At 38.4% G+C, this 26670-nt stretch overlaps 1 protein-coding gene across 1 annotated transcript in view; it reads right to left on the reverse strand.

The window, feature by feature from the left end:
* Positions 1-26670, reverse strand: part of LOC129441850 (telomerase protein component 1) — an 89723-nt gene that overhangs the window by 10030 nt on the left and 53023 nt on the right. The window contains 34 exon segments of the mRNA XM_073873294.1: positions 88-318; positions 433-571; positions 656-712; positions 1504-1716; positions 1819-1974; positions 2057-2156; positions 2243-2367; positions 2660-2780; positions 5326-5533; positions 5912-5956; positions 6050-6164; positions 6255-6343; positions 6429-6562; positions 6651-6810; positions 7477-7609; positions 8044-8136; positions 8232-8411; positions 8484-8621; positions 8728-8916; positions 9011-9196; positions 9381-9498; positions 9573-9686; positions 10644-10765; positions 19977-20268; positions 22553-22699; positions 22798-22869; positions 22981-23102; positions 23200-23280; positions 23536-23685; positions 23800-24025; positions 25041-25233; positions 25716-25794; positions 25893-26002; positions 26162-26319. Of these exon segments, the coding sequence (XP_073729395.1) occupies positions 88-318; positions 433-571; positions 656-712; positions 1504-1716; positions 1819-1974; positions 2057-2156; positions 2243-2367; positions 2660-2780; positions 5326-5533; positions 5912-5956; positions 6050-6164; positions 6255-6343; positions 6429-6562; positions 6651-6810; positions 7477-7609; positions 8044-8136; positions 8232-8411; positions 8484-8621; positions 8728-8916; positions 9011-9196; positions 9381-9498; positions 9573-9686; positions 10644-10765; positions 19977-20268; positions 22553-22699; positions 22798-22869; positions 22981-23102; positions 23200-23280; positions 23536-23685; positions 23800-24025; positions 25041-25233; positions 25716-25794; positions 25893-26002; positions 26162-26319 (4796 nt within the window).

A 26670-nucleotide genomic window follows, 5' to 3' on the forward strand; every position in this document is an offset into this window, starting at 1 on the left:
AAACAAAATGACATTTTCAAAATAATTATTCTTGGATGTGTGAACTAGCAAAATGATGCAAAACATTTGTTGGACATTTCCACTGACCTGATGCAGAAGCCACATAAGTAGAGTTTTGAGCCAGGGCGAGGATCGATCCCTTCTGTACTCCAAAAGATCCTATTAGCACAAGACTTTTTGGATTTTCTCTTTGACTTTCCCAGATCCTGATTTGATGGTCCGAGCTGCCAGACAGCAGCATTTCTGTATCCTCAGCCTCCATCCACAACAGACACAGTGTGGACATCTGAAGTTCCTCACTGCTCCAGATCTTCCTTCCTATAAAACATACAGCAGAATCTGAAAATATCTTTTTTGAGATGATATTGTCTGCACTGAATTCAAGCATAAGCAACTTTGTTTAAAATGCTGTAAATGTTTAAGATTGTGTACCTGACTCAAAATTGTACAGTTTGATGCCCTCTCCATGGTAACCCACTGCAGTGTACTGACTGGTTACAGCCACACAAAGAGCATTAGCTTCCTCATCATTTCCATGTCTGGAGTGCTTTTGTTGCTGTAACATTAGCTTCTGAAAATGATAAATTAATATGTTTATTCTTGAAGTGCACATTTACATGTTAAGAAGGAAATATAATTCAAGAAGCTTTAGTACCTTTTCCTCTCCCAGCACAACGACACAACGTCCAAGACCCCCTGACCATACCTGAACCTAGACAATGAAAATGGGTTGAATTAATATTTATACAGATGTCCTGTGATTGAGTATGATCTGATACAATGTGCATGTTTCAGCAGGCGTAACAAAATTTACCAGGAGGAGTTACACACCAGCTTATAGTGATTCAAGACTGTTTTTACTGGCCCATGGCAGTTTACGAGTTAACCAGCTTAGCTGACAATTTACCATCATTGACCTGCAGTTTACCAGCATCAATCAGCTTGATAATTTTATCATTATTAACCAGCATGACCTGCAGTTAACTGGCATTAACCAGCGTGACCTGCAGTTTACAAGCATTTACCAGCTTGTTAGGCAAATTTACTATTATTAACCAGCATGACTTGTAGTTAATTGGCATTAAGCGTGACCTGCAGTTTACAAGCATTTACCAGCTTGACAGGCAAATTTACTATTATTAACCAGCATGACTTGCAGTTAACTGGCATTAACCAGCTCGAGTGCTGTTTACTGGCATTACCAGCTTGAGTTGTAGTTTACCAGCATTAACAAGGTTGACAGGCAAATTCACCATTATTAATCAGCTTGAGTTGCAATTTACCAGCATTAACCAGCTTGATGGGCAAATTTACGAGTATTAACCAGCTTGAGTTGCAGTTTAGAAGCATTGACCAGCTTGACAGGCAAATTTACCATTATTAACCAGCATGACAGGAAGTTTACCAGAATTAACCAGCTTGACCAGCAGTTTATAGACATTAAATCTAAACTTAAATCTGATTTTTAGATAGTTTATCCAACAAAGTGATTATATTCCTTACCACTTGGTCATATCCAGCACTCAGCAACAGAGATCCTCCCTGTAGGAAGTTTAGGGTCTCTGTGGACCCGCGGTGAGCATGATAACTTCCTAAACAAGAAGCTGCTGTAACTGACCAGAGCCGCACTTCTCCAAACAAACTGCCCGAGCACAACATGGAGGAGCAGGGAGAGAAAGACAAACAGCGCACAGAACTCTGATGACCTAACAGAGTCTGAGAAGAAGAGAGAGAGCATAAAATGTGCCATACAATGTAAGCACAATTATATTTGACTATATCAGGTATAACACAATATGTTCAGATTATCTTCCCTACCGTAGTCTTTTGATTTTCCAGCCAATGCCAAACACGGACAGCTCCATCCCAGGAGCCCACAGCTAAGAGCAGACCCTCAGAGTCAAAGTTCACACAGTTCAGAGGAGAGGGATTCACGAGAGAGGCCACTTCTTTGCTCTTCTGCGCTGACCACACCTGAGTGTGACCACATAAATAATAAATATAGCAATAGATAACAGGTAGTTTAGATTTAAAACCAGTCTTTTCTTGGTTTTACCTTCACGTTTAAGTCTATTGAGACCGTAACAAAGTGTTTTCTGTCTGGACTGACATCACATCCTGTGATCCTGTTGGAGTGGGCGCTCATGCGAGCGGTTCTTCAGGTGACAGAGGTGAAGATTTTATCATTTTAAGTCAAGTTAATTCTGAAGAAAAGTAAATATATATATTATGCAGTCCTTACCTGCAACCACTCTCAACATCCCACACTTCCACCTGTCCATCGAATGACGTTGTTCCCAGAAGCCCTTCATTAAGGAAAATGCATCCGGAGATGCCATCACAACTGCTTAGCAATGACTTCACTTCCTGTTGACAAAAAGAATTAAAGAAAGTTTGTATATGAAATGCACTAAAAAACAGATCTAATTTGGTTAAGACAAAGTTCCTTTAGAAAACGCTTGGCACTCTGCAGCCATGTTTGCAATGCCTCAGGGGAAGACTGATCTTATAAATCAGTAGGTTTTGGTCAACATAAACCAATTTTTATGGATATTTTCAACCAACAATTTTAGTTAAAACTGACATTAACTTTACCATATTTTTCTTAAAATAAATTTAGCTTAAAACACTTTTTTTTCTGATTCATATCACTAGTTACCTGTCCAGTCTCTGCATGAACAAAGTGAAGTGTTCCCTCTTCAGTACCCACTGCCACAAGCTTTCCTCCCGGACTCAACACCACACAACTGGGCTCAGACTGGAAGGTGGAAACCAGTTCACTGAGCAGAAAAAGACAGGACAAAAAACAGATGAACAACTTGTACACATCTATACAAAGGCCAACTTTAAAATTACAGGTTTAGTTCTCCCCAAAGTTACAATTTTATCATAAATCACTTACCCCCGTGTCGTTCTACTTTTGGGTGAACTAACTTAAACTATAGCCTAAACCAGGGTTCCCCAAATCTTACCCTGGAGGGCCGGAGCACTGCAGAGTTTAGCTCTAACCCTGATCAAACACACCTGAGCAAGCTAATCAAGGTCTTCATGATCACTAGAAAATCACAGGTGGGTAAGTTTGATTAGGGTTGGACCTAAACTCTGTAGTGCTCCGGCCCTCCAGGGTAAGATTTGGGGAACCCTGGCTTAAACTATCAATACCTGTCAACAAAAACACATCTTATCCAATTAAACCATTTAAAGTAAACTGAGTTTCAAGATTTGCACACTGTAGCATGTAATTTTTGTATGCGTTTTTCCGTATTCGTTACACACACACAAACCTTGCACACCTGCACTGATGCGATTAATTCATCTTTGCAAAACAATACACAATTAAGTCTTTGTAATGTTAGCACTATTCGGCCGTCCACTGCTCCAGGTGTGTGTGTGCGGGTTCACTATTCAATTCAATTCTATTTATATAGCGCTTTTCACAATTGTTAATTGTTGCAAAGCAGCTTTACATGAGAAGATGTAGAGGAGAACACAGAAAATCAATAGATAATATAAGAAGTAGAATATAGCGGCTAAGGTTAAACCATACAAGCAAGCGTATTAATAATGTAACGTATACAGTAAAATGCTAAGTTTACTCTCTCTGGGACGAAAAAACCTCCTAGGAGAAAACCCGGTGGGAAAAACTCCTAGAAGGTTAAAAACCCTTGGGAGAAATTAATATACATTTATATATATATAGATATGGTAGGGATAGGAAGCGGGTAAGCGGATAAAACTGGTTCAGCCGATGGTCGTTGGTCACGCATATGCTGGGCATCACGTTGAAGGACAGCCAGTAGATCAGTGATGCAATTTGTCTGTTTGTCTAATTGTCCTCAGGGTCGAGGACGAGACAGGGAGACAAAAACAGAGTTCTATTAGCGTAGGGGCCGTTCGCATGTTATGCAAGCGTCATACATTATAGTGGTTTAAGTCAGCTCGGTTCCAGACAGGCTAACTATTGCGGCATAAGTATATTACCCATATGAGGTATGTGAGTGCTTTGTTCTAGACAAAATAACTACTGCGGGAAAAGTACATTTACTGGACATTTTATGTGAATGCTTATGTGAATGCTACACTGGGATGAGTTAAATGAGTCACATTTCGAGTGTGGACTACCATACCTGATAATCACGACACTTTCTATCTGTCTTATATTGCGTCTCTTTGTATTCCTCACTTTGTTTATTATACAATGTGGATCAACTTGTCAGACGCTATTCTTGTTTTTGCCGTCTGCTTGTACGAGAGCTCTGATGTCAAGGCACCTCTCAAAATGTATCAAGACTTGTATCAAGTCTAACCTGATACAAATTTTTTATGATGGACAAAGTTTCGGAGACAGTGTGTATATGTGATTGACGAAACATGGGGTCGTATTTATTTTTTTAAACGTGCGACAATTTCAGACGAGTATTTCAGACCCAATGTGCAAAGATCTTCAGTGTAGCATACTAATAAATTACAATGTTGTGTTTTTGAACACACAAAAAAGTACAATATTTTGATAAATGATGCTAAGCAAAACAGTTGACGGTACCAATTCATTTCCATAGTAGGAAAAACAAATACTATGTAAATCAATAGGTAACATCAACTGTATGCTTACCATCATTTCTCAAAATCTTCTTTTGCGTTTAGCTCGGTGCACACTCTGATTTCAGCCAGGATTTAGCTGTCTGGGACAAATTTTGAAATCCTAAAAGATTCCTGGAATCCTAGGCTAAAATCTGCCGTCTTTGATCGCTAGTTTGACATGTACACAAACAGCCAATTAATGATCAAAATTATCCTCCAACAAAATTCTGGCAGTGTCAGAACATCTAACCACATGGGACATCTCCCTACGACAACCGGCAGATCAAGAACCAATAGCAGCATAGAACCCAATCACGCAATTAGTGCAATAACAACAAACCAACGCAGACAAATGTCGAAAAGAGCCAGGTGGACATGCACGCTGAAAATACAAATGCCAGGTACTTGTCTCCTTCGTTTTTTCTTCTTTTATGCTCAAGACAAGTCATGATTAAAATGAACGCTAGATGTTGTTTCGGTTTGCTAGTCTTCGCTTCAGCGTTTGTTCACCCAGCCATCGCCAATCGATGACCTAAAACTACGTACGCGTTTGTTTGCGAGCATCCGATTTTTTAAAGTCTTTAAACTCGTACAGTCTGACACTGATGGAAACTGAGATCCTAAAGGACTATTTAAAAATGCACAGTGTATACCAGGCGTTAAACAGAATAAAGAAACGACATTAAGAACGGCATGAGGCTGAATTAACTATTTTTGGGTGAACAATATGGTCAATATTAGTACCTGACTTCTTTTTGTGTTGCTCCTGGGTTGTTCAGCCACTCTACAGCATGCACGCCTCCCTTTCTAGTCATGTATTCAGCCCATGAATGAGCAGAGCTGTCCTGCGGTTCATTAAGAGCCGTCTGCACAAACAGAGCAGGCCATTGCGAGAGGATAGGACTGTGACGCTTCAGAAAACTGAGACAGTCTTCAATGTCCTTCATGTTTTCTGCAAATCAAACACGGATTTGGTGAAGCTTTAACACAGAAGCCAAAGGAAAACATATATTGCATAGTAATACAGTACATAGAGTAATTTAGTACATATATGTGACTCTGGACAACAATACGAGTCATAAGGATATTTTTTTGAAATCATCGGAAAGTTGAAATAAGCTTTTCACTGATGCATTGTTTGTCAGGATAGAACAATATTTGGCCGAGAAAGAACTTCTTGAAAATCTGGAATCCATGTGACGTGTGACGTAAGTTTTGTGGTCCAGGTTCACATATCCAAAAACTTCTGATCGACTAGTTATACCAGAAGCCAGAATAATTTGACACACATAAACAAATTATCTCTAAACATTGAGTATACACAAAATACCTGCTGATCCTGGAGATTGAAGCCGATGAGGTGTAACATTGTTGCCTAAATTGAGAAAAAATTATACTTTGTGAACCTGTGAAAATCTGTGAAAAAGTGGATGCTTCAGAGATAAAGCGAACCAAAAATATCTCTTGCTGAACAAAATATAGGTCTCCAAAAGGTGATGAAGAAATCCGTGCCGAACATTAGCATACAAGAAATAATAACTGGACAGCAGCAAACCCAGAGGCTCCCATTGATGACAGCTCATCTAAACAGAGAGAAAAAAACAAATCAAAAACATCTCTTATGAGTTATATTAACCTCATATAGGAGTTAAAACGTCAAAAGGGACACTGACCAGGTGAGCAGGTATACAGGACAGAGTATCAGGATCAGAATGTAGAAATGTGTCCTTCCCATGAGGGTTTGATCGCACCCAGAAGTGAGCTGAGATAAAGGTATACATTTAATGTATGTGAACAAAATATACACAAGCACTACATCACAACGTTGTCCATTTATGTTGTTTTACCTGCAATAATCAGATGTGCTCTGGTTTTGTCCATATCGGTTGAAAGGTAAAGCTGTTCGAAAGCAGACCTCACCTCCGGATGGGACAAAGTGAGGACATCATCTGACCCCTGACCATGTGATGGTCCAATTAGGCTGCATTAAAAGATTCAAAAGTTCACAATACCAATTCTTAATATACATTTTTTGTATAGTACTACTATTAGTATTAAATTGTGTGTACCTGTGCAGATTTCGTGCCATTTGAGAAAATGTTGCCATGGGAACACGGCTCTCTGGATATTTAGCTATATTTAGAGTTTCATTCCACGACACCTGACCGCCTCTGGAGTTTAAATCATTGCACATGTTCAGTATTGAGTAAAGATCAGTCTCCCGCAGGCCTAAAAGAAACAGATGAATGTTGAGTAAACAAATGCATTTATAATATAATGCATCCAAAGCATTAAAATGTTAAAACTTTAATTGTTGAAGCATGCACAAAAAACAATTTCCATCAGTTGTGAATTTTATGCTATTAGTTATCAGTTTAGACATGGTACTCTGGTAATACTACACACAATGCTAATACACATGAAGCTCTCAATTAATTTAGTCCAATGGTATTAAGGCTGCACAAAAGATGTGTGAAAAATTTTATAACTTGCTACATATTGCTTCAAACTATTTGAATATTGCAATATGTACATGTGCAAGTTCAATCATTTCAAAACACTGTGCATACATAATACACTTGTATTCGTATCATATAAAGCCCGCCCTGACAATTTGATTGGTTCGACCAGCTTTGGGTCTCGCATAGTAGCTCCTCAACGGAGAAACCCCAGACCGATCTTCCCGTCCTCAAAATTGTTGTGGGCGGGGCTAAGATCGTCTGGCACCCAGGCTAGCAAATTTTTCCCTTGAGTTGAATATTGGCCAAAGAGGTGTTTGAGGCAAATAGCGTGTGTTTTAATGCTACTTTAAGCCTAACATATTTATACTAAAAGGAAAATAAATCATTTTAATTTCATGGGGCCTTTAAAAGTGTATTGCTGGATATAATGTACCAGTTGTGCTGATGGCCAGTGTAGCTAAAGCCCATCCCAGTCCTGCTGCTCCATACTGACTCTCCATCCTCACCAAAGCCCTCTGAACCAGCTCACACAGCGACTGAGGAAGAGACTGCAGGCTGTCCTTCATCTACAAGACAAATGACATCATAATCATCAAGAAAAATGACAATTTCTTTTCCACTTTAATGTGCAATGAACTATTAGTAAAAAATGTATTGATTCAATTCCTCCAAATGTGCTCTCGACACTCCTACTAGTTAGTACCAGTAGACATTTACAGTGCATTCAAGCTATACATTTTATCATTAGGATGTGAACATATGACCTTTGCACTGCTAATGCAGTGCTCTACCAACAATTATATGTAAATCTTATTGCTTTCTGAGATGCTTTCAAAACATGTTCATACTGTTTGATACTCATATTTTGAATGTCACTTTATAGTTTAACTAATAACAAGAGGGACATTACAGAAGAAAAGAAGCAAAAATTCAAAGGCTTGCCTATCATTACCATATAACATCTTATTAAAGTCAGTATCTTATTAGTGTGATATTAAACCTTTTCAAAAGAGGCGTAGTTCCTCAGCTCCTCGCAGGCCAGATGGAGGTAGAGCGGACTCACTGAACCTTTCTTCATCAGCAGCGTCTGAAGCTACAGATGCATATGACAATAAATCCTCAATTAATCACTAAATAAATGGAAAATTTTATTTGTTTTCGTCCATAACCCCCCCAAAAAATATTTATTTGGTTATTGAAAGCAGAATCGCTCAGCTTCTTTCCGTACACAACAAGTTGCTTCTGTACAATCTCCTTCCTGTCCGGTAATGATAACTGTCCCAGTGTAAGTGATAAAGTATCTTTTCTTTTACAAACAGTGCTCTGGAGGGATGATTCGGATGTCACACTCAGAACCAGACAGACACCCTGTCAGATAGAGGAGATCATGAGAAGGTTAAATATACATCAGCAAATTTAAGTGTGTGTCCTTTCTCTTACTTTGGGGAGGTGTTGCGGGATCCATTCTGACACCCTCTGACCTCGACCATCTTGAATGCGGTCGGCCCCATCAACAAGCAGCGCCATTGGCTTTCCTTTACTCAGGTCATCTAACTGCACATTGAACTCTGACAGCAACTCTTTGTAATGCAATGACAATTATTTAAAAATGTACTGTGAAATATTGCAAAATGTTAATCAGGCAGATCTGTGGCATTGACAAAACCCTATATGTGTCTCACACTTACTTGTAAGGAGTGTTTTGAGCCAACTCGGTCTCATTTTTTCTCATTCTCAGCCACTGGACAAGACATCGAAGAAGCTGCTCAACACTGCACGCTGATTGGCTAGCATCAGTAGAGTAGGATATGACATCACAAACGGGGGCTTTTTTGTTTTTGCCTGAGGTTTTGAGTGCCTGGGCCAGGGCAGCCTTAAGAGAAAGATGCAGGGATAGATTTGCATTAAATGTAACGGTCTTACATTGAATGCTAACACATGTTTATTTATACAATGTACGGGTTTACCATGAACACAGTTTTGCCCTCTCCAGGAATTCCCTCAACGAGCAGAATTCCTCCTTTTTGCTGACTTTCCTGAACTTTTTCTATTCCCATAGCAATGTGTTTCGCTCTGCCGTGAAACTGTCTCTGTTGGGCATCCTGGTGCACTTCCTGTTCTTTAATCTCAGATGAGAAATCTTCATCTGTCTCCTACAAAAAAATAAAAAACAAAATGTACACATCTAAAAGAAAGAACTACATTTACATATATGCAATGAATACAATGCACTTTAAGTATACAGGGGGATTTTGAACCTTTGACCTATGCAGTATTAATGCAATTGTCTACGAATTAAGAACAGCTAAGAACAATGAAAAGTCAAAAGAATCTAACCTCTATAAACTGCTTTTGTAGGGCCTCCCAGATATCCTCCAGGGCCGCCTTCCCAAAGTCCTCCAGACCTTTCACATAGGGCTTTCCGTCCACCACGCCACCCCACTCACAGGGATAACTAAAACAAGATCAAGCATTAATAACAATCTCATTCATCAATGCTTACAAATTCATAAAACACCAAGAACTCACTTTTCTGTAACTTTGAATTCATTGTCTCTGATCCATGTTTTCAGACTGTCCATTTTAGCTTCAGCTTCTTGGGATTCAGCTACAAAGTCTGTCTTCCACGCTACTGGCACTGACCTAAAGATAAAAACACACAGCATGTATTCAACACAATCCGCAATGACACATAATCATCAATTTAATCTAAACCATTAACTTTAAGGGCTCTATCTTACACCTGGCGCAATGCAGCGCAATGCGCGACCCAAGTGTCTTTTGCTAGTTTCCACCCTACGCAATTATAATTTTCACGTTTAGCGCCGCTTTGTTTAAATAGCAAATGCATTTGCGCCCCCTTTTGCGCCATCGGCATTCTGGTCTGAAAACGAGGTGTGTTCAGGCGCATTGTTGGCGCGTTGCTATTTTGAGGCAACCAAAATACACCACGCCATTAACCAACAAAAACCCGCCCCAAAGTCCAAAGTCAATGGCGCAATATGCTTTTTTGTTATTTAAAGAGCGCATTAGTAATATGCGCCTAAAGGGACGACAACGCGGGTTTGCTTATCACATACATGAATGCGCAGCAGCTAAAAACGCTTTTAAATATGAAAGATTAAAGGATTAAATGTAAAGGATTATTATTGAGTCTCTTGGACATAAATGAGGACTAATTATGAGACGTTAGAAGGCGTAAAGAGCTGCTTCACCTGCAGCCTGATAAGTCAATAAATGCTTTGCTTTAAACAAATGCATCTGTTTTTAAATGTTTTTTTAAATGCTACCTCACGGATTAATTGTATATGATGACTCTGTACCTGTGGGTATGGTGAGATGAGAAACATTTTTAAGTAATGCTTTAAAAAATCTTGTGACGCTGTCCAAGGGCTGAAAGGAGAGCTGAAAATATGGCCCTTAATCTATGAAGTCTGGATCTGGGTTTATTAAAGCTTTGAAGTCAAAACTAAGCTTCCCAGGTTTCACAGTGACAAAGCACTCAGACAAGGCCACTGGGGCTGTTGGGAAGAGTTATACTGTATATTGTACAGCATCACGTCTTACTGAAAAGTCAACAAACAACGGATGAATAAGTACCTGGTGACATTGGGTGATCTGAAGTAGAAGAACATGCGGCTCTGGGCAGAGTCTGGATACAGAGCTTCAAACTGTCGAATCTCCATTTCAGTGATGGATAACCCATCTGGGGCTGAGCCAAGCTGACAAAGCACAACATTAAAATAATTACATCAAACCACAGCATAACAAGCAAATATCTACTGTAGCATATTACTTAAAACAAATTAATAAAAGCTAAGTCTGGCGAAAAGAGCAAAAAAATCAACCCTAACAGACAAGGTTATAAAGATAAATAGAAGAAAATCTAGTCAATCTCTTAACCAGGTTTAAGGAACTGTCAACCCTTTACATTGCATCTCTTAACTTGCTTTCTTTGAATCATTTAGTTGACTCTTTGAATGACAGATTCTTTGTTTTGCAGAAGGCCTGTAAGATATACAGACATTACCAACATATCGGAATGGTTCCTGACTCATTATGCAAATAGCAATGGTATGCAATAACTGAATGACTTTAATACTTCAGTAATGTATAGTCAACGTTTTAGGTCAATGCAGGTAGCAGAGACTGGAAAGAGACTTATTGCTTAGTCAGGCCATATGCAAGGAGGTGTGAATGCTTTTGAATAATCTGTGATTAACACCTGAGGAAACAAAAGACCTGAATAATGAACCGCATATTGAGCCTTCCAGATATGTATGTGAAGGGTGGTACAAGAAAGAATATGAGGGCAAATAAAAAACATTTTGAGAACACAGTCATCTACAGTGGGGCAAAAAAGTATTTAGTCAACCACCAATTGTGCAAGTTCTCCCACTTAAAAAGATGAGAGAGGCCTGTAATTTTCATCATAGGTACACTTCAACTATGAGAGACAAAATGTGGAAAAAAATCCAGAAAATCACATTGTCTGATTTTTTAAGAATTTGTTTGCGGTTTATGGTGGAAAATAAGTATTTGGTCAATAACAAAAAAGCAAGATTTCTTTCTCTCACAGACCTGTAACTTCTTCTTTAAGAGGATCCTCTGTCCTCCACTTGTTACCTGTATTAATGGCACCTGTTTGAACTTGTTAGCAGTATAAAAGACACCTGTCCACAACCTAAAACAGTCAGAATGCAAACTCAACTATGGCCAAGACCAAAGAGCTGTCAAAGGACACCAGAAACAAAATTGTAGACCTGCACCAGGCTGGCAAGACTGAATCTGCAATAGGTAAGCAGCTTGGTGTGAAGAAATCAACTGTGAGAGCAATTATTAGAAAATGAAAGACATACAAGAACACTGATAATGTCCCTCGATCTGGGGCTCCACGCAAGATCTCATCCCGTAGGGTAAAAATTATCACCAGAATGGTGAGCAAAAATCCCAGAACCACATGGGGGGACCTAGTGAATGACCTGCAGAGAGCTGGGACCAAAGTAACAAAGGCTACCATCAGTAACACACTATGCAGCCAGGGACTCAATTCCTGCAGTGCCAGATGTGTCCACCTGCTTAAGCCAGTACATGTCCGGACCCGTCTGAAGTTTGCTAGAGAGCATTTGGATGATCCAGAAGAAGAGTGGGAGAATGTCATATGGTCAGATGAAACCAAAACATAACTTTTTGGTAGAAACTCAACTTCTTGTGTTTGGAGGAGAAAGATGCTGAGTTGCATCCAAAGAACTCCATACCTACTGTGAAGCATGGGGGTGGAAACCTCATGCTTTGGGGCTGTTTTTCTGCAAGGGGACCAGGACGACTGATCCGAGTTAAGGAAAGAATGAATGGGTCCATGTATCGTGAGATTTTGACTCAAAACCTCCTTTCGTCAGCAAGGGCATTGAAGATGAAACGTGGCTGGGTCTTTCAGTATGGCAGTGATCCCAAACATACCGCCCGGGCAAAGAAGGAGTGGTTTCGTAAGAATAATTTCAAGGTCCTGGAGTGGCCTAGCCAGTCTCCAGATCTCAACCCCATAGAAAATCTTTGGAGGGAGTTGAAAATCTGAGTTGCCCAGCAACAGCCCTAAAACATCACTGCTCTAGAGGAGATCTGCATGGAGGAATGGGCCAAACTACCAGCAACAATATGTAAAAACCTTGTGGAGACTTACAGAAAACGTTTGATCTCTGTCATTGCCAACAAAGGGTATATAACAAAGTATTGACATAAACTTTTGTTTTTGACCAAATACTTATTTTTCACCATAATTTACAAATAAATTCTTAAAAAATCAGACAATGTGATTTTCTGGATTTTTTTTCTCATTTTGTCTCTCATAGTTGACGTGTACCTTTGACAAAAATTACAGGCCTCTCTCATCTTTTTAAGTGTGAGAACATGAACAATTGGTAGCTGACTAAATACTTTTTTGCCCCACTGTATACTTATATCTATATATAACCGTATAACCTAATATGTTCTATTTGAATATTTTGTTCTAATGTCACAAGTGTACCATATGAAAAGTATGATTTTACCAGTGTTGGGGAAAGTTACTTTTAAAAGTAATGCATTACAATATTAAGTTACTCCCAAAAAAAGTAACTAATTGCATTACTTAGTTACTTTTCATGGAAAGTAATGCTTACGTTACTTTTAGTTACTTTTGCATTACTTTTTCTTGGCTAAAGCTTGATCTCTTTCAGGCCTGGCAGGTGTTTTTATGACTGAAAAGTTCTGCATTCAGAAATTGCATATTTCATCACAAAAATGTTTAGCTCTGGCCTGCCATCTCAGTTTCTGACTCAAAAAGGTTCCACACAGGCACAGAGAGTGCATACGTTTAGTTTAATTCAGTACATATTTTTTAATCAAAGTAATTAAACTAAAAAAGTAACTTGAGTTACTTTTTTGAAAAAGTAACTCAAATATTAATGTGTACATTTAAAAAGTAATGCGTTACTTTACTCGTTACTTCAGAAAAGTAATATTAATACGTAACTCAAGTTACTTGTAATGCGTTACCCCCAACACTGGATTTTACTATAGTACAATCATAACCACCATGTTTTAGATGATTGCAATTTGTATTACCATACTTGTTTAAATTGAAATATTATGATTAAAGAGTAACTAAACCCTAATCAAACTTTTTTTAGTTAATGATCTGTAAGAATGGGGCTTTATTAGTGCTGTTCATTGATTTTAGTAAGTTTTTTTACATTTGGATATAAAGTGTTTCAATACTACAATATATGGTGCTGCCCTCTTCAGGTTGAACGGTGGCTACTGCAGTTGAATTTTCCTATTGGATCTTGGCTCCAAAAAATGACTCGTGATGTAAGCTGGTTCAAGCTCACCACGCCCTTGTTACGATCTCACCACACACTTGGTACGAGCTTAGTTCCTCCCCTTTATCTCCGTTGGGATCTGCCTACTTTCCTTGCATTTTTCAAATATTGCCAGTGGGTGGAGTCAGGCTCTGACCAGGTGTTTAGTTACGCTTTAAATTATGGTTACGCCTTCAGTGAAGCTCCTCCCACAGCGATTTACCAATAAATACTGGGGACAAACCAGCAGGAGAAATGAATCCAGCTGAAACCTTCATGACACTGTTGTTGGAATTGATGTAAGAGGAGCACGAGAACATGACAGAACAAAGAGGTTAGTGTCCATTTTTCATTGCTGATGAATATTAAGTAGGTGATGTTAAAATCACACAACAGCAAATTAGTCTTGAGAAAACCGCAATGTAGTGATGGCAGTTGATACTTACGGATCACGACCGACGATTCGGCTCGCATATTAAATACGCAAATTAAAATAGGGAAAGTTGATCATTTGCATTTGTTTCAAATGCTTGGAAATGTAAACACTCAAACAAATATCACCTCAAAAAGGCGCTAAAGTGAGCAGTGTTTTGTAGGCACAGGAGCACATCTAGTCTCTATCCGGCCCGCCGGTCACCTTTGGCCGTTTCTCAATCGGAAGGCTGCAGCCTCCAGAGGTCGCATATGCAGACTGCATACATCATCAAGTTTAAGTTTACTGAGCATTACATTCACAAATCATAAGCATATTACAACAATTTACGATTACCTAATAATAATAGTTAACTTTATAATTGTTAAAATTCAGAACTCAGAGACTTGTGTCTCAACAATAAGTAAACATGTCTTTAAAGATTGCCAAATGTAACCAAAATGACATTTAAATACATTTTTTCTGAGAGACTTTTATTTTGACGCTGTGATCTGAAGTAACCATGGAAACCCATTTTCGGTTGTGGAAGGAAGAACACAGATGCTTGATAACGGAGGCTCAACATTAGGAATGCGTGGATAAAGTTTGCTTTTGAAGAAGTTCCAGCTCGCGTTTGTTTACTTTGTGTACACGGATTCATTTGTAAAGAAGTCGATGCTGGATTTGCAGAGAGACTGTGATTAAAAACACCACTGATACTGGATCTGACAAAAATGACACAGCAGTATACACAGTAAGTTTATTTAAGTTACTGCGTTTCACTATTGCTTTGTTAGAAGAGATCGCTTGATATGTCTGTTGTAACATCCGTGTCTTAACACATATTTACTAAAAACATTAAACGATTAATAAAGGTACAACACTTAACAACACAACTGTAATTTAACGGTAGAAATATACAAAGTTGGTGATAAGGAAGGATTTATCAGCCGCAGTTTAGATTCTGATGCCCGCTTACTGTGTTGTATACGGTATTTTAGGCGAGTTGCGTTTGAAAGGTCAAGCTTTTTTATCATATAACTGTGGTATATAACGTTGCGTGTATGTCAGAGCAGGATTTATTTTATTTATAAGGATTTATCAGCCGCAGTTTAGATTCTGATGCGCGCTTACTTTGTTGTTTACGGTAATTTAGTCACATCGAGTTTAAATTTTTGTTTCTACTTTACTATACGTATTGTCATTTATGTGTATCATCTTTAGCACCCAGAATCTTTTGTGGCTCAAACATATTTGTGTTCGGCTGCTATTTTTACACATTAATGTTTTAAAAACATTTCCCCACATGTAATGACAGGGAATTAATCTATCCAATCATAGCAGTGGCCGTTTACGTCCAGGTCTTCAGTGCGGCCCGCCCCTTCAAACGAACCATTTCTCCAGACAGCCACTAATCCATGTTACAAAATATCCTATTACTTATTGCTTTTGATGTTTTTGAATGTAAAAACCACGCGAACATCATAAGTAGACATCAGACAACAGTATAAAACAATAAAATTGACAAATTCATCGCCCCTTTAAATTCAGCGTAGGTACTTACCTTTCCACTGGACATGACAAATGATGGCCGAAAACACGGAAAGGGAGTCAGAAAGGGGCTGTGTGGGTGCCAACCATCTGCGGGTACGTAATTATCAGATCCAATTCGAGGTTTGGATGCATTAAAGAAAAAAAGTTATGCGACTACACCGCATGTGATGCGCCGACCGGAAGTGATGTTTTTTATTGTGTTCCAATCAAAACTGTGTGCAAAGTAAAAATTATTAATTCTTTTTTGTTTCACTTTATCAGTAACACTTAAATACTTTAAAAACAATTAATTACTGGTAAGTAAATTATTAACTATAAATATATTCCCCCATGACAGATTTACGATTAAACTGCAATTTCTTTACGACTGCCACTAGGGGGCGAACTCCCGACAGTTATATATGTATGTAATGTACAATGTAAAGGCTGTTTAACCTATTTGTCTTATATATATATAAGAAAACATGTAGTGCAATTTTAGTCATTAGGAGAAGACTGGCTATATGTTGTGAATACTTGACATGTAACAATTAATGAAAGTTAAACAGAGTGTTGATCTTTTACACGTTTACTATTAATATTTGTCTCTTACATGTTAAACTGCAATTGTTTTTAAATATTAATAAACACAAAATGGGTCTTCAGTAATTAAAAGACAAAACACTGGATACAAGAAGTGTGAATTTTTTTGAAAATGCATGTTTTTTAATTTGTGTATATATATATATATATATATATATAAATAAAAAAACAACACACACACATATATGGTAAAAGTAAAAAATATATAAAGTAAAAATAGGGGTAAAAGTTTGACTTGCGTCATATTTACAATTTTAAAATCTGGCCCCCGAAGAAGAGTAGTTGAAGTCCCCCTGCCGTAAACGTTCCAATCACATGAACGGTTTTACTATAGTTAAAGCCAAAAACATGGTTTTTGAAAAATCATAGTTAAACCTTACTGTAAAAAAAACCATGGTAGATCTATAATTGGATTATTGTTAAAGGTGCAGTGTGTAATTTTTAGAAGGATCTCTTGACATAAATGCAAAAAAATATACAATACTATATTATTAGGGATGTATAAAGACCTTTTTATAATGAACCGTTATGTGTTTATTGCCTTAGAATGAGACGTTTTTATCTACATACACGGAGGGTCCCCTTACATGGAAGCCGCCATTTTGTGCAGCCATGTTTCTACAGAAGCCCTTAGCAGACAAACTTTTTTACTAAGTTGTCTCCAACGATGAAATGTTTGTCCGGTGGCGGCTACCGTAGCTTCTCTATATGTTTCAAAAGCAAGAGGTGAGCAGTGGACTGAGCCATTGTTTGCAATTCACAACCTCACCACTAGATGTTGCTAAAATTTACACACTGCACCTTTAAAGAACAAACTTTCACCAGAGCAGGTTGGCTCTGCTTCACACAGACATGTCAAACTAAATAAAGAAGGTATGTCGACTGTGCATGTTATGTTGGCTACCGTTTATCCCGCGTGAGGTTTTAATGCCGTTTTCTGTATTTTAAAATAATTTTAAACAACGTTTTCAACTTAAAAATACATACACGTTTAAGAGTCAATGTTTATTTGAATGTTGATGAAATGTTCTGTGCTTGATTGTATGCCCTCCCTATTATGGAGGCACTGGCAGCCTCAGGACAGTGCGAGACGAACATCAGCGTTTTATAATCCAGACAACTCAGTGAGAGGATACAACAACGCTGTAGTTCTGTCACCTACAGACACGTAATAATCTCCATAAACGCTACCATTTCTGTGTTTATGCTTCACTTTATCCGTCAATGAGTGAATATAGCACTCATAATCCCCCAAGTTTCTCACGTGAGCACAGCACATGGTTTTTGTTTTTTTCTCACGTGAGCACATGTAAAGGTAGATTCTGGCCCCGCCTTGACACAGTGTTTCACAGTGTGGGGGCGGGGTTGAGTCGGAATGCATTTTCAATTGAATTTTGTTACAACCATTGCGTGCTATGTAAAAAAAAATGCAATCACACGTGTCCTGCCTTAAATGTATTTAGGAAATACAGTTTTTGCTTGACCAAGTAAAACGCATCTAATCAATTCGACTACTACATTTCCAATTTAATTTTGCAACTTGTAGGGACGGTTTCCCGGACAATTAGACTACTCCAGGACTAAAATAAATGTAAGAGCTCTCAAAACTGAAAACAACTTGCACTTACATATATTAAAATACATCAGTGCCCTTTGTTTTGCCTCAAGTAATGTTTTAAGTAAGGCATGTTTGTTAAAACTAGTTCCTTATTAAACTAAGGCCTAGTCCTGGTTTTAACCCTGTCCGGGAAACCGCCCAATAAAGGATTAAAAACTGTGTTTAAAAAAGGAAAATGGGTGATTCTCATGAAATTCAGATTTAGAAGGTGTCCAGCATCAGAATTTTTAAAAAGCTCTTCAAGCCAATTTTTTTTTTGCATGTAAATTACTATAGAATTATTTAATTTTTTTTAGATTTTCATTATAAAAAATTATCATTAACGCAAAATATTACATTAAATGTATGCATTTACAAACTCATGTTTCAGTAATGAGAACTAAAAAGTTGTCTAGGTGCTATGACAATCAAAATGTCAACTTTTTTTATCTGGAGAGAAAAAATAGTGAGTGTCACAGTCAATTATGTCCCTTCCAACAATTATTTTTTTGGAAAATGTTAGTTCCTTGAGGGCTTAAACAATGATTGAAAATTGTTGCGGAGGATGAGAAAATTGGTAAATGTAGAGACAATAACAAGGAATATAAATGTGTCCAAAAACAATGATCACCAAATAGCACATGTTTCTTTACTGTAAATGTTTATAGTATAACATGCACTGAAGCTTGGCATAGCAACCTGGTCTTAAAAAAAAGAAGGTAAAAATCGATAATGGAATTGTGACCGTAGAATCGAAAATGTAAGCGAATCGAGGATTTGGAGAATCGTGACACCCGTAGTTGCAGGCATTGGATGAATTCAGTTATAGACGTTATTAAAGCAATCATTATTTCAGAGTATATGACTGAATACAGCTCTCCAATTTAATTTATGTCTGATAAAAAAAACTGGTGGGGGGTACAAATTATTTCTGGGGGCCATGTCCCCCTTTGCCCCACTTTTGCGCCGGGCCTGTTAGCATGTCAAAATATGTGTTTGTTGTGGTTCACGTGATGCAGCGAACACATATTTTGAAATGATGCACCACACACGACAGGCTAAATACATGTTATGACGAGCTTTGCATCATGCGCTCTCGAAAAAGAAGTCACCGGCTGCTACTGCATTCTAAATTGAATATTCATACCAATATGCTTCCATACTAAACACCATAATCTTGGCTTTGCAAGTGCTCAGATTAGATACAATGTTGATTTTTTCCCTCCGTTTTTGTCACCCTTTACTTGACATTTGTAATAATTTACCGTGTTCCTTTCAGACACACCCCGGGGCGTGATAAAAGACGCACGAAAAACTAACACTAAGAACAAGGCCTTCACATGCCAACAATGTGGGAAGAGTTTTTCAGGTCAAAACTACTTTAGGGCACACAGCAGACTTCACACTGGACTTAACCTTTTCACGCGCCAATATTGTGAAAAGAGTTTTATAAATCAAAGCGGCCTGAGGTACATGTAAGAATTCACACCGGAGAGAAACCGTTCTCATGCCAACAATGTGGGAAGAGTTTTTCAAGTCAGAGCTCCCTTAAAAAACGCATGAAAAATCACGAAGAGAAACTGTTCACGTGCCATGATTTTTGTATAATGCATACCCATTAGGCATGGGCAAAATAATGCATTAGGCATGGGCAAAAGCTTAGACATGGGTGTAACTGTTGTGGATCACAGTCATATCGGCACCAATTGGCTGACAACATACTTTAAAAAACTTTTCTGAGAGCCACCATGTAGTAATGGAGCTGTGGTGCGAGGGCCCGTCATCGCCCCTTGCAGCTATATTTTAAATTGATTTAAAATATTACCGTGTTGCAGCATGTCATAAATCACATTATTTAGCAAGTTCTCACAATTTTCTTCAATATCATGCAGCCCTAACCTGCAGCATTCCTCACTTTTGTCAGATTAATGAATGAACTCCAGTCTTACCCAGTTGTACTGAGGAAGTTCAGGAAGGTTAGGGCGGGGTGGCACTAGGCCATATCTCTCTCCCAAAATTCCAAGCAGCAGCTGGCTCCGGCAGACCTCAGAGAGACAGAGCTCAACGGTGCGGCTGGACTCCTCCTCTGTAACTCCCCAGCGCAGCTCCACTTCCTGCAGGTAGAGGCAGTGTGGAGCCGCACGCCTCCTGAGCTCCGGAAACACGCTACGCACAAGAACGTCCCTCTCGGCATGCATGTCCCTAAATGTAGACGAGATAAACACCCGCACTCCTCTCCACCTATGAACAGACAAAGGGGGCGTTGAGCGGAATGGAAAAAGTATGCAGATTTCGAATTTAATAAAAGCTACACATATATATATCTTATTAAGTTTGATTGACATAAGTGACAGACAAGAGCAAAATTAGGTAACTTTACCTTTAAGACTTTTTGGTACAGATCCAATATACCGTTACACATGCGATTTCTTTTTCAGCCTTCACAAGGCTAGTGCAAGTCAACAAGTTGTGGTTAAAGAACACCTATTTCATTGCTAAAACGTTATTTTGTGTATACATTGATTTTGTGGCGCCCCGCCACAGAATCAACACTGGCCGCCCGCCACAAATAGATTTTTCATGATTACCATTTACATTTTTATTTTAATGTTTAAAATGGCGCCTGTCTCGTGCGCGCGCGCGCACTCTCTCTCTCATGCTGTGTGCGGCACCGCGACAGTGCCTCTCTCACATGACACTAGGTAAAAGAATTAAAAGTTGGCAGTGTTTTCCATGTGCGTTCCTCTGTGTACTTGTATTTTCACGTTAACGTCAACAGATGTTACGGACAGAGAAGATGGCTGATCAAGTTTATCATGAATTAACGAAAGGTTAGCAGTGTTTTCCCACACACACACACATACATCGGTTCTCTGTGTGCGCGCGCTCTCCCTCTCTATGGTGCGGTATGCGCACGCGTTCTGTAGTTCTGTGTTACAGTGTATTCTCTCATATTTTTGAATTTGCGCTGAATTGTCTGCGCTATACACGATCTACAATTAAACTATCACTTGCATTTAAAATTAAAAGTGCTCATAAACACAACAAGATGAGAAGAGCATCAGTAAAGCTCTGTCTGCACTGCATGAGACACGCCGTTAATGTAGCCAAAATCACCGTATATCAGCTCTTTAATCAACTCTTCCAAAGTAACAATCATAGCATTTATGTAATTGTAAATGCAGTGTAAATGTAGGCTATTAATAACCCTCATGCTATCAACAAAAGTGTGATGTTATTGAACTATCGCTAAATTATTCATGGTTAAGTACTTATTGAGGAAGTATGAGTAATGTTTTTGCTGATTTCTGGAGTTAATGCACTACATGGGGTACAAATGTTTTATCAGATAAAGAAAAACATTAATTAAATACATTGATTAATAACAATAAAAATATGTATTGCGGTAGAAGATTGGCTTGGAAACAAATGAAAAGGGGCCCTTGGTGTTGCTATAGCCCCAGGGTCCAAAGTCCTCTTAATCCGGGCCTTGTTGCTACAGTAACAGGTGTTAACTTACAGGCTGAGTCTGAAGTGGGAGAAATTATGATAATGTCGGTCTTTACTACCATCACCAATCCCAGGAAGTAAACTGTTGCCTACAATCAGTGTGTTTGTCGTAGTCCAAGAAAAGAGATTTACGTTGGAGACGATAACTCGCGTCATCGTTTACTTTGTGAATTGGATAATTGGTGCTCTTTAAAAAGTACTTATTTTTTGGTGAAAATTACAATCGTTTTGCTAGATAAGACCCTTATGCCTCAGTTGAGATCATTTAGAGCCCTTTGAAGCTGCATTAAAACGGCAATTTTAAACTGTAAACGGTAGGGTTGTGACAATTAATCGTGCAAATGCGCGTTTTCTCAATAAATGAATTTTATTGAATTACGATGAAATACCACCACATCCAAAAGCCAGGGGGCGCTTTGGTGTAGAAACGCCATTTGTGCCATAGAAGAAGTAGCATTACAAACCCTATTCCAGGAAATGTCTAAAGGGATATTTATATCGCTGTTCTTCAGATTGTTTCAGGTATTTCCATGAAAATAAAAAATATTTTGAATCATTGTGTTATAAACGACTCAAACTCACAGTGATTTTAGATTGATAAGGACTTCCTACTGATCACAGAGCCGTATTACACGCACAAGCTGTGCATGAAACACAGAATCAGTGCCGTGCGATTCAGAATCAATTTCAGGCAGGTATTTTCAATGGGGAACGCGATGAATCGTCACAGCCCTAGTAAATGGTTGAGGTCCAAGATATTCCACTATGTGGAGAAAAATCCTGGAATGTTTCCTCAAAAAACTTAAATTCTTCTTGACTGAACAATTAATCAGGATTTTATTATGAAATTCGAATAATCCTTTAAGGTGCACTTCATCATTTTTGCGCTATTTATACATTACTGTGTTTATACAAAATGATGTAGAACAGTGAAAGTATAGGATGCAACTGACGTACGCTTTTCTGCATGCTCTGTTTAATCCTACTGATTTACAGGTAATTTTAATGGCTCTACCTGAGCTTTGGTGTGGCCGGCAGAGGGACAAGATCAGCATCTCTTTCCAGTTCAGATTTTTGCCCCTGTGGAGGGGGGATGTTATGCACCCGGTCCATGTTTTCCACATGCTGCAGAAGTCTTGAGGAGCCTCTCTCGGTTATAAACCTACAAACACAGAACAGTTATGTTATAGCACAATCTTTTATCAAATGAGCGTTTTTACTAAAACAACTTTTGTGAAAAAATATAGGTGAAGATCTTACTTTAGGATCTGCTCGCTAAACCCATAAAGTACTACACTATTGGAGTCTTGTACATCTTCAGTTTCTGGAGTCCTGTTAAAAGGAAACAACACAAAATATTAGAAGTATCTATTTTCATTTGTATTTATATTTCTGCTGGTAACATTTCAGATGCATGAACTAGACACATTCAGCAAAACTTACTTTTGTCCAAGCAGTACTTTTATCACGACAGCATCACTTCCGAGATCTTGCCGATAGTTATTGATATCCACCATCAAAGAGGAGTCTACCCAGACATTTTCGATCACAATTATACGATCCACCTGTAATGGGAGAGGTTTTATCAGATATGTTTTTTGGCGCACGCATTAAATGATTTTAACACATCCTAGATTAACCACAAATGCAAAGAGGTAACACCTTTGTCCTTTCTGCAGTTAGCTTTGAGAAGAACTTAGTGCATGAAACCCTTTCAGGTTTTTCTTCAGAATCATCTATTTCCTGTGAAAATGTAAATACATCACGTCATTCATCTTCAACAACGAAAATAAACAGCACTACGATCACTGATCTATTTCCGACTGGAGTTGATTTCAACACTTTTATAGATCATTGGTTAAGATCAGTAACTACCAGTACTAAAAAGCAGGCACCACACTTATACTGCAGCAAAATAACTTTTTTGCTTTTTCCCTTATAGCAATGTTCACTTTTTTAACTTCAAGCTACACAGCCAGTCAATCAAAGCACACTCACCCCTAGTTGTTTCATTACTTGTCTCACATTATCCAGCAAGTTGTCAGACTTCAGTTTAACCTCATAGAGATCATTGCAGTATAGCATGACTTGTGTATGTTCACTGCAGTGGTTTATCATCATAGACAAGAGTAAAGCCGCCTCCTGGTTCTGCAGAAGTAGAAGTAATATAATTATACAACAAAACCAAACACAACTAAATAGATACAAAAAAAGCGAAACTGTACTAGACAGCTGATAAATCAAACAATGTTAATGTCTGACCGAAGCTGAGAGTTGTGTGTCGTTGATGGTATTGGTGTCCTCTGGTGGGATGCAGAAGTCGTGAGAGACCTCTGAATTAGCTCGGGCACAAGAAGATATCCTACCATTACAGATGACAAGAGTGTGCCCGGGCAGAGGAGGAATATTGTACGTGCAGGAGATCTGTAAAGCTTTCTCCAAGGCTGAACAGTACTGGTCCAAAATCTTCTGAGTATACAGCCTTTCACTAAGTAGTTACATTTAAATGAATCCATGTTAATGCAGGTGTGAAACATACATAAAAGGGCACATATTATGCTTATTTTTACAAGATGTAATATAAGTCTCAGGTGTGCCTAAAATATGACTTAAAACCACACAGACCATTTATTAATGCATGTCCAAAATGCCCCTATTTGGGTGGGAATAGGATCTTTAGCCGCATTAGTGCTACAACGTGCTAACAAACAGTGGCCGTGGGTGGGGCTTTATCAGTGTAATGGGGTGTAATGGGGATTACAAATGTTTAGGGTGGTTGTGTTCTCACACAGATAACACACATTTATGTCCAAACACCTTGTAAAAGTAGATTTTGCATAATAGGTGCCCTTTAATGTTTACATAAATTAATTAATTCATTTCATTTTGAAAAGATTTAAAGGTGTAATGTGGGTTTTAGCGGCATCTAATGGTGAGATTGCGAACTGCAACCAACCTCAATTTTGAAACGCAAAGAGAAGCTATGATAGCTGCCACATGACAAACATGTCATCATTTGAGACAACAAAGTGACAAAACGTGCTCTATAGAGCAGTTTGTCCGATTAGGGCTACTGTAGAAACATAATCGCCACATCAATGTAACAGGGACCCGCCGTGTATGCAGATAAAACTGTTCATTCTAAGGTAATAAAAACAATACAGTTCATTATGTAAGGTTTTTATAGACCACTGAATATATAGTTATATATATTTTACTTTATTTATTATGACTCAACTTGTATACTTAAATGTTCGGATTTCTTTGTATGAATTCAATATTTTTCTTTATGGCTACATCTGGTGGAAATTTTGTGTCAATAGCCCACTTAGAAATACCCTTACTGATAAAAATGCTGATGTGTCAAATACTTATTTTCCCCGCTGTATATTGCATTTCTGTCAAGAGATCCATCTAAAAGTCCCACACCTTCCTTTCATGCAGTTGCAAGTGTAAAACATACATTTGTCTTTCATACAAACTACATATTCAGCTGTACATACTTTGCCTTTCTCAGAAGATTGCGTTTAGCGATGAATAAGCGGTAGACGTAAGGCACGCGCATTGTGGCCCTCAGTTGCTTGCGTCCTGTTGTGTCCCAATTGTGGCCACTATGGCGTTTGCTTTTTGGCAGTTTCTTCAGAATATCTTGTAGAATCTGAGGGGAGTTAGGTACCTTTTTCGCAGGTCCGCCAGCTTAAAAGAGGAGAAACATTTCTCTTAAACTTCCTCATGAACATATATATATGTGACCCACACACAAAACCAGTCAAAAGTAGGGTTTCTTAAATCTGGGAATTTTCAAGGTGGGAAACTTTCCATGGGAATTAACGACAATATATAGGAATAAATGGGAATAAACTGGGAAAACCAGAAATGTACTTAAAACGTTCTGCTCCTTTGCAACCCTAGTCAAAGGTAGCACGGGTTCATGTGTATCCAAACCCAATAATACATTGTATAGGTGTCAAAATTATCTTTATTTTATGCCAAAAATCATTAGGATATTAAGTAAAGATCATGTTCCATCAAGATATTTCCTACCGTAAATTAGAGCCCTGCAAGCCCGTCGGGGCCCTACAGGCTAAGCCTATTTGAACCAGAAAGAACTGTTGTATAAATATAAATATATAGTAATTACAGCAAATCTTGTCTGTTTTGGTCAAATCAAGCCTTACCGAATTTACTGAGCTCCAGAATGACTTTATAAGCAGAGAGGAATCGGAAGGGAAACTGCCGGCTTTGGATTACAGCTTCCTGTGACATCAATTCAAATCAGTAAATGAACTGATAATCAAACAGTAGTCATGTCTGTGCATTTTATTAAGTAATAGCTTTAATGAAGAGGTGCGTACCTTTGAGGAGAGCCTGTTGATGATCTTACTGTGATGTTTTGCACTGATGCCAACAGTGATCATATTCCTCAGGTTCCTCAGCATTGCCATGAATGGTAGAGATCTGTTGTCTACAATCACACCAAACAATATACTTAAATATTACGAGCAGATGAGCAAAATGTGTTTTGACATTCAATATACAGTAAAAAGGCAAAAATTGGTGCCTGTGTATATTCAGAAGTCCTTGAATGTGTCTGTGATAACATGTGCTTGTCACATATTCGCACCTATTAGTTTTTCCCATGTAGAAGCTTTGTTCCCTTCTTGACTCAGTTTGCGCTCCCACGTCTCCGGCTGCTTGAGTTTCATCGGCTTTCCAGCTCTTTCTCTGTCCCAGACCCCGCTGAGACCACTGATAGAAAAACTCTTCAGATCACTTGGGTACCTGCAGGGGAAAACCAGAGCCGTTGGTGTATATTCAATAACGTGCTTGTCCATCTCCATCTTTCTTTAAAGGGGACATTTCACAAGACTTTTTAAGATTTAAAATAAATCTTTGGTGTCCCCAGAGTACATATGTAAAGTTTTAGCTCAAAATACCATAAAGATAATTTATTATAACATGTTAAAATTGACACTTTCTAGGTGTGGGTAAAAATGTGACGTTTTTGGATGTGTCCTTTAAAATGCAAATGAGTGCCATGGTTGGATAGTTCAGATTATAAGAGGTGTTATTATCCCCTTCTGACATCACAGGGGGAGCCAAAATTCAATAACATATTTTTTCTAGGGCTGT

The sequence above is a fragment of the Misgurnus anguillicaudatus genome, chromosome 2 (assembly GCF_027580225.2).
Source record: "Misgurnus anguillicaudatus chromosome 2, ASM2758022v2, whole genome shotgun sequence".
Classification (NCBI taxonomy): Eukaryota; Metazoa; Chordata; class Actinopteri; order Cypriniformes; family Cobitidae; genus Misgurnus; species Misgurnus anguillicaudatus.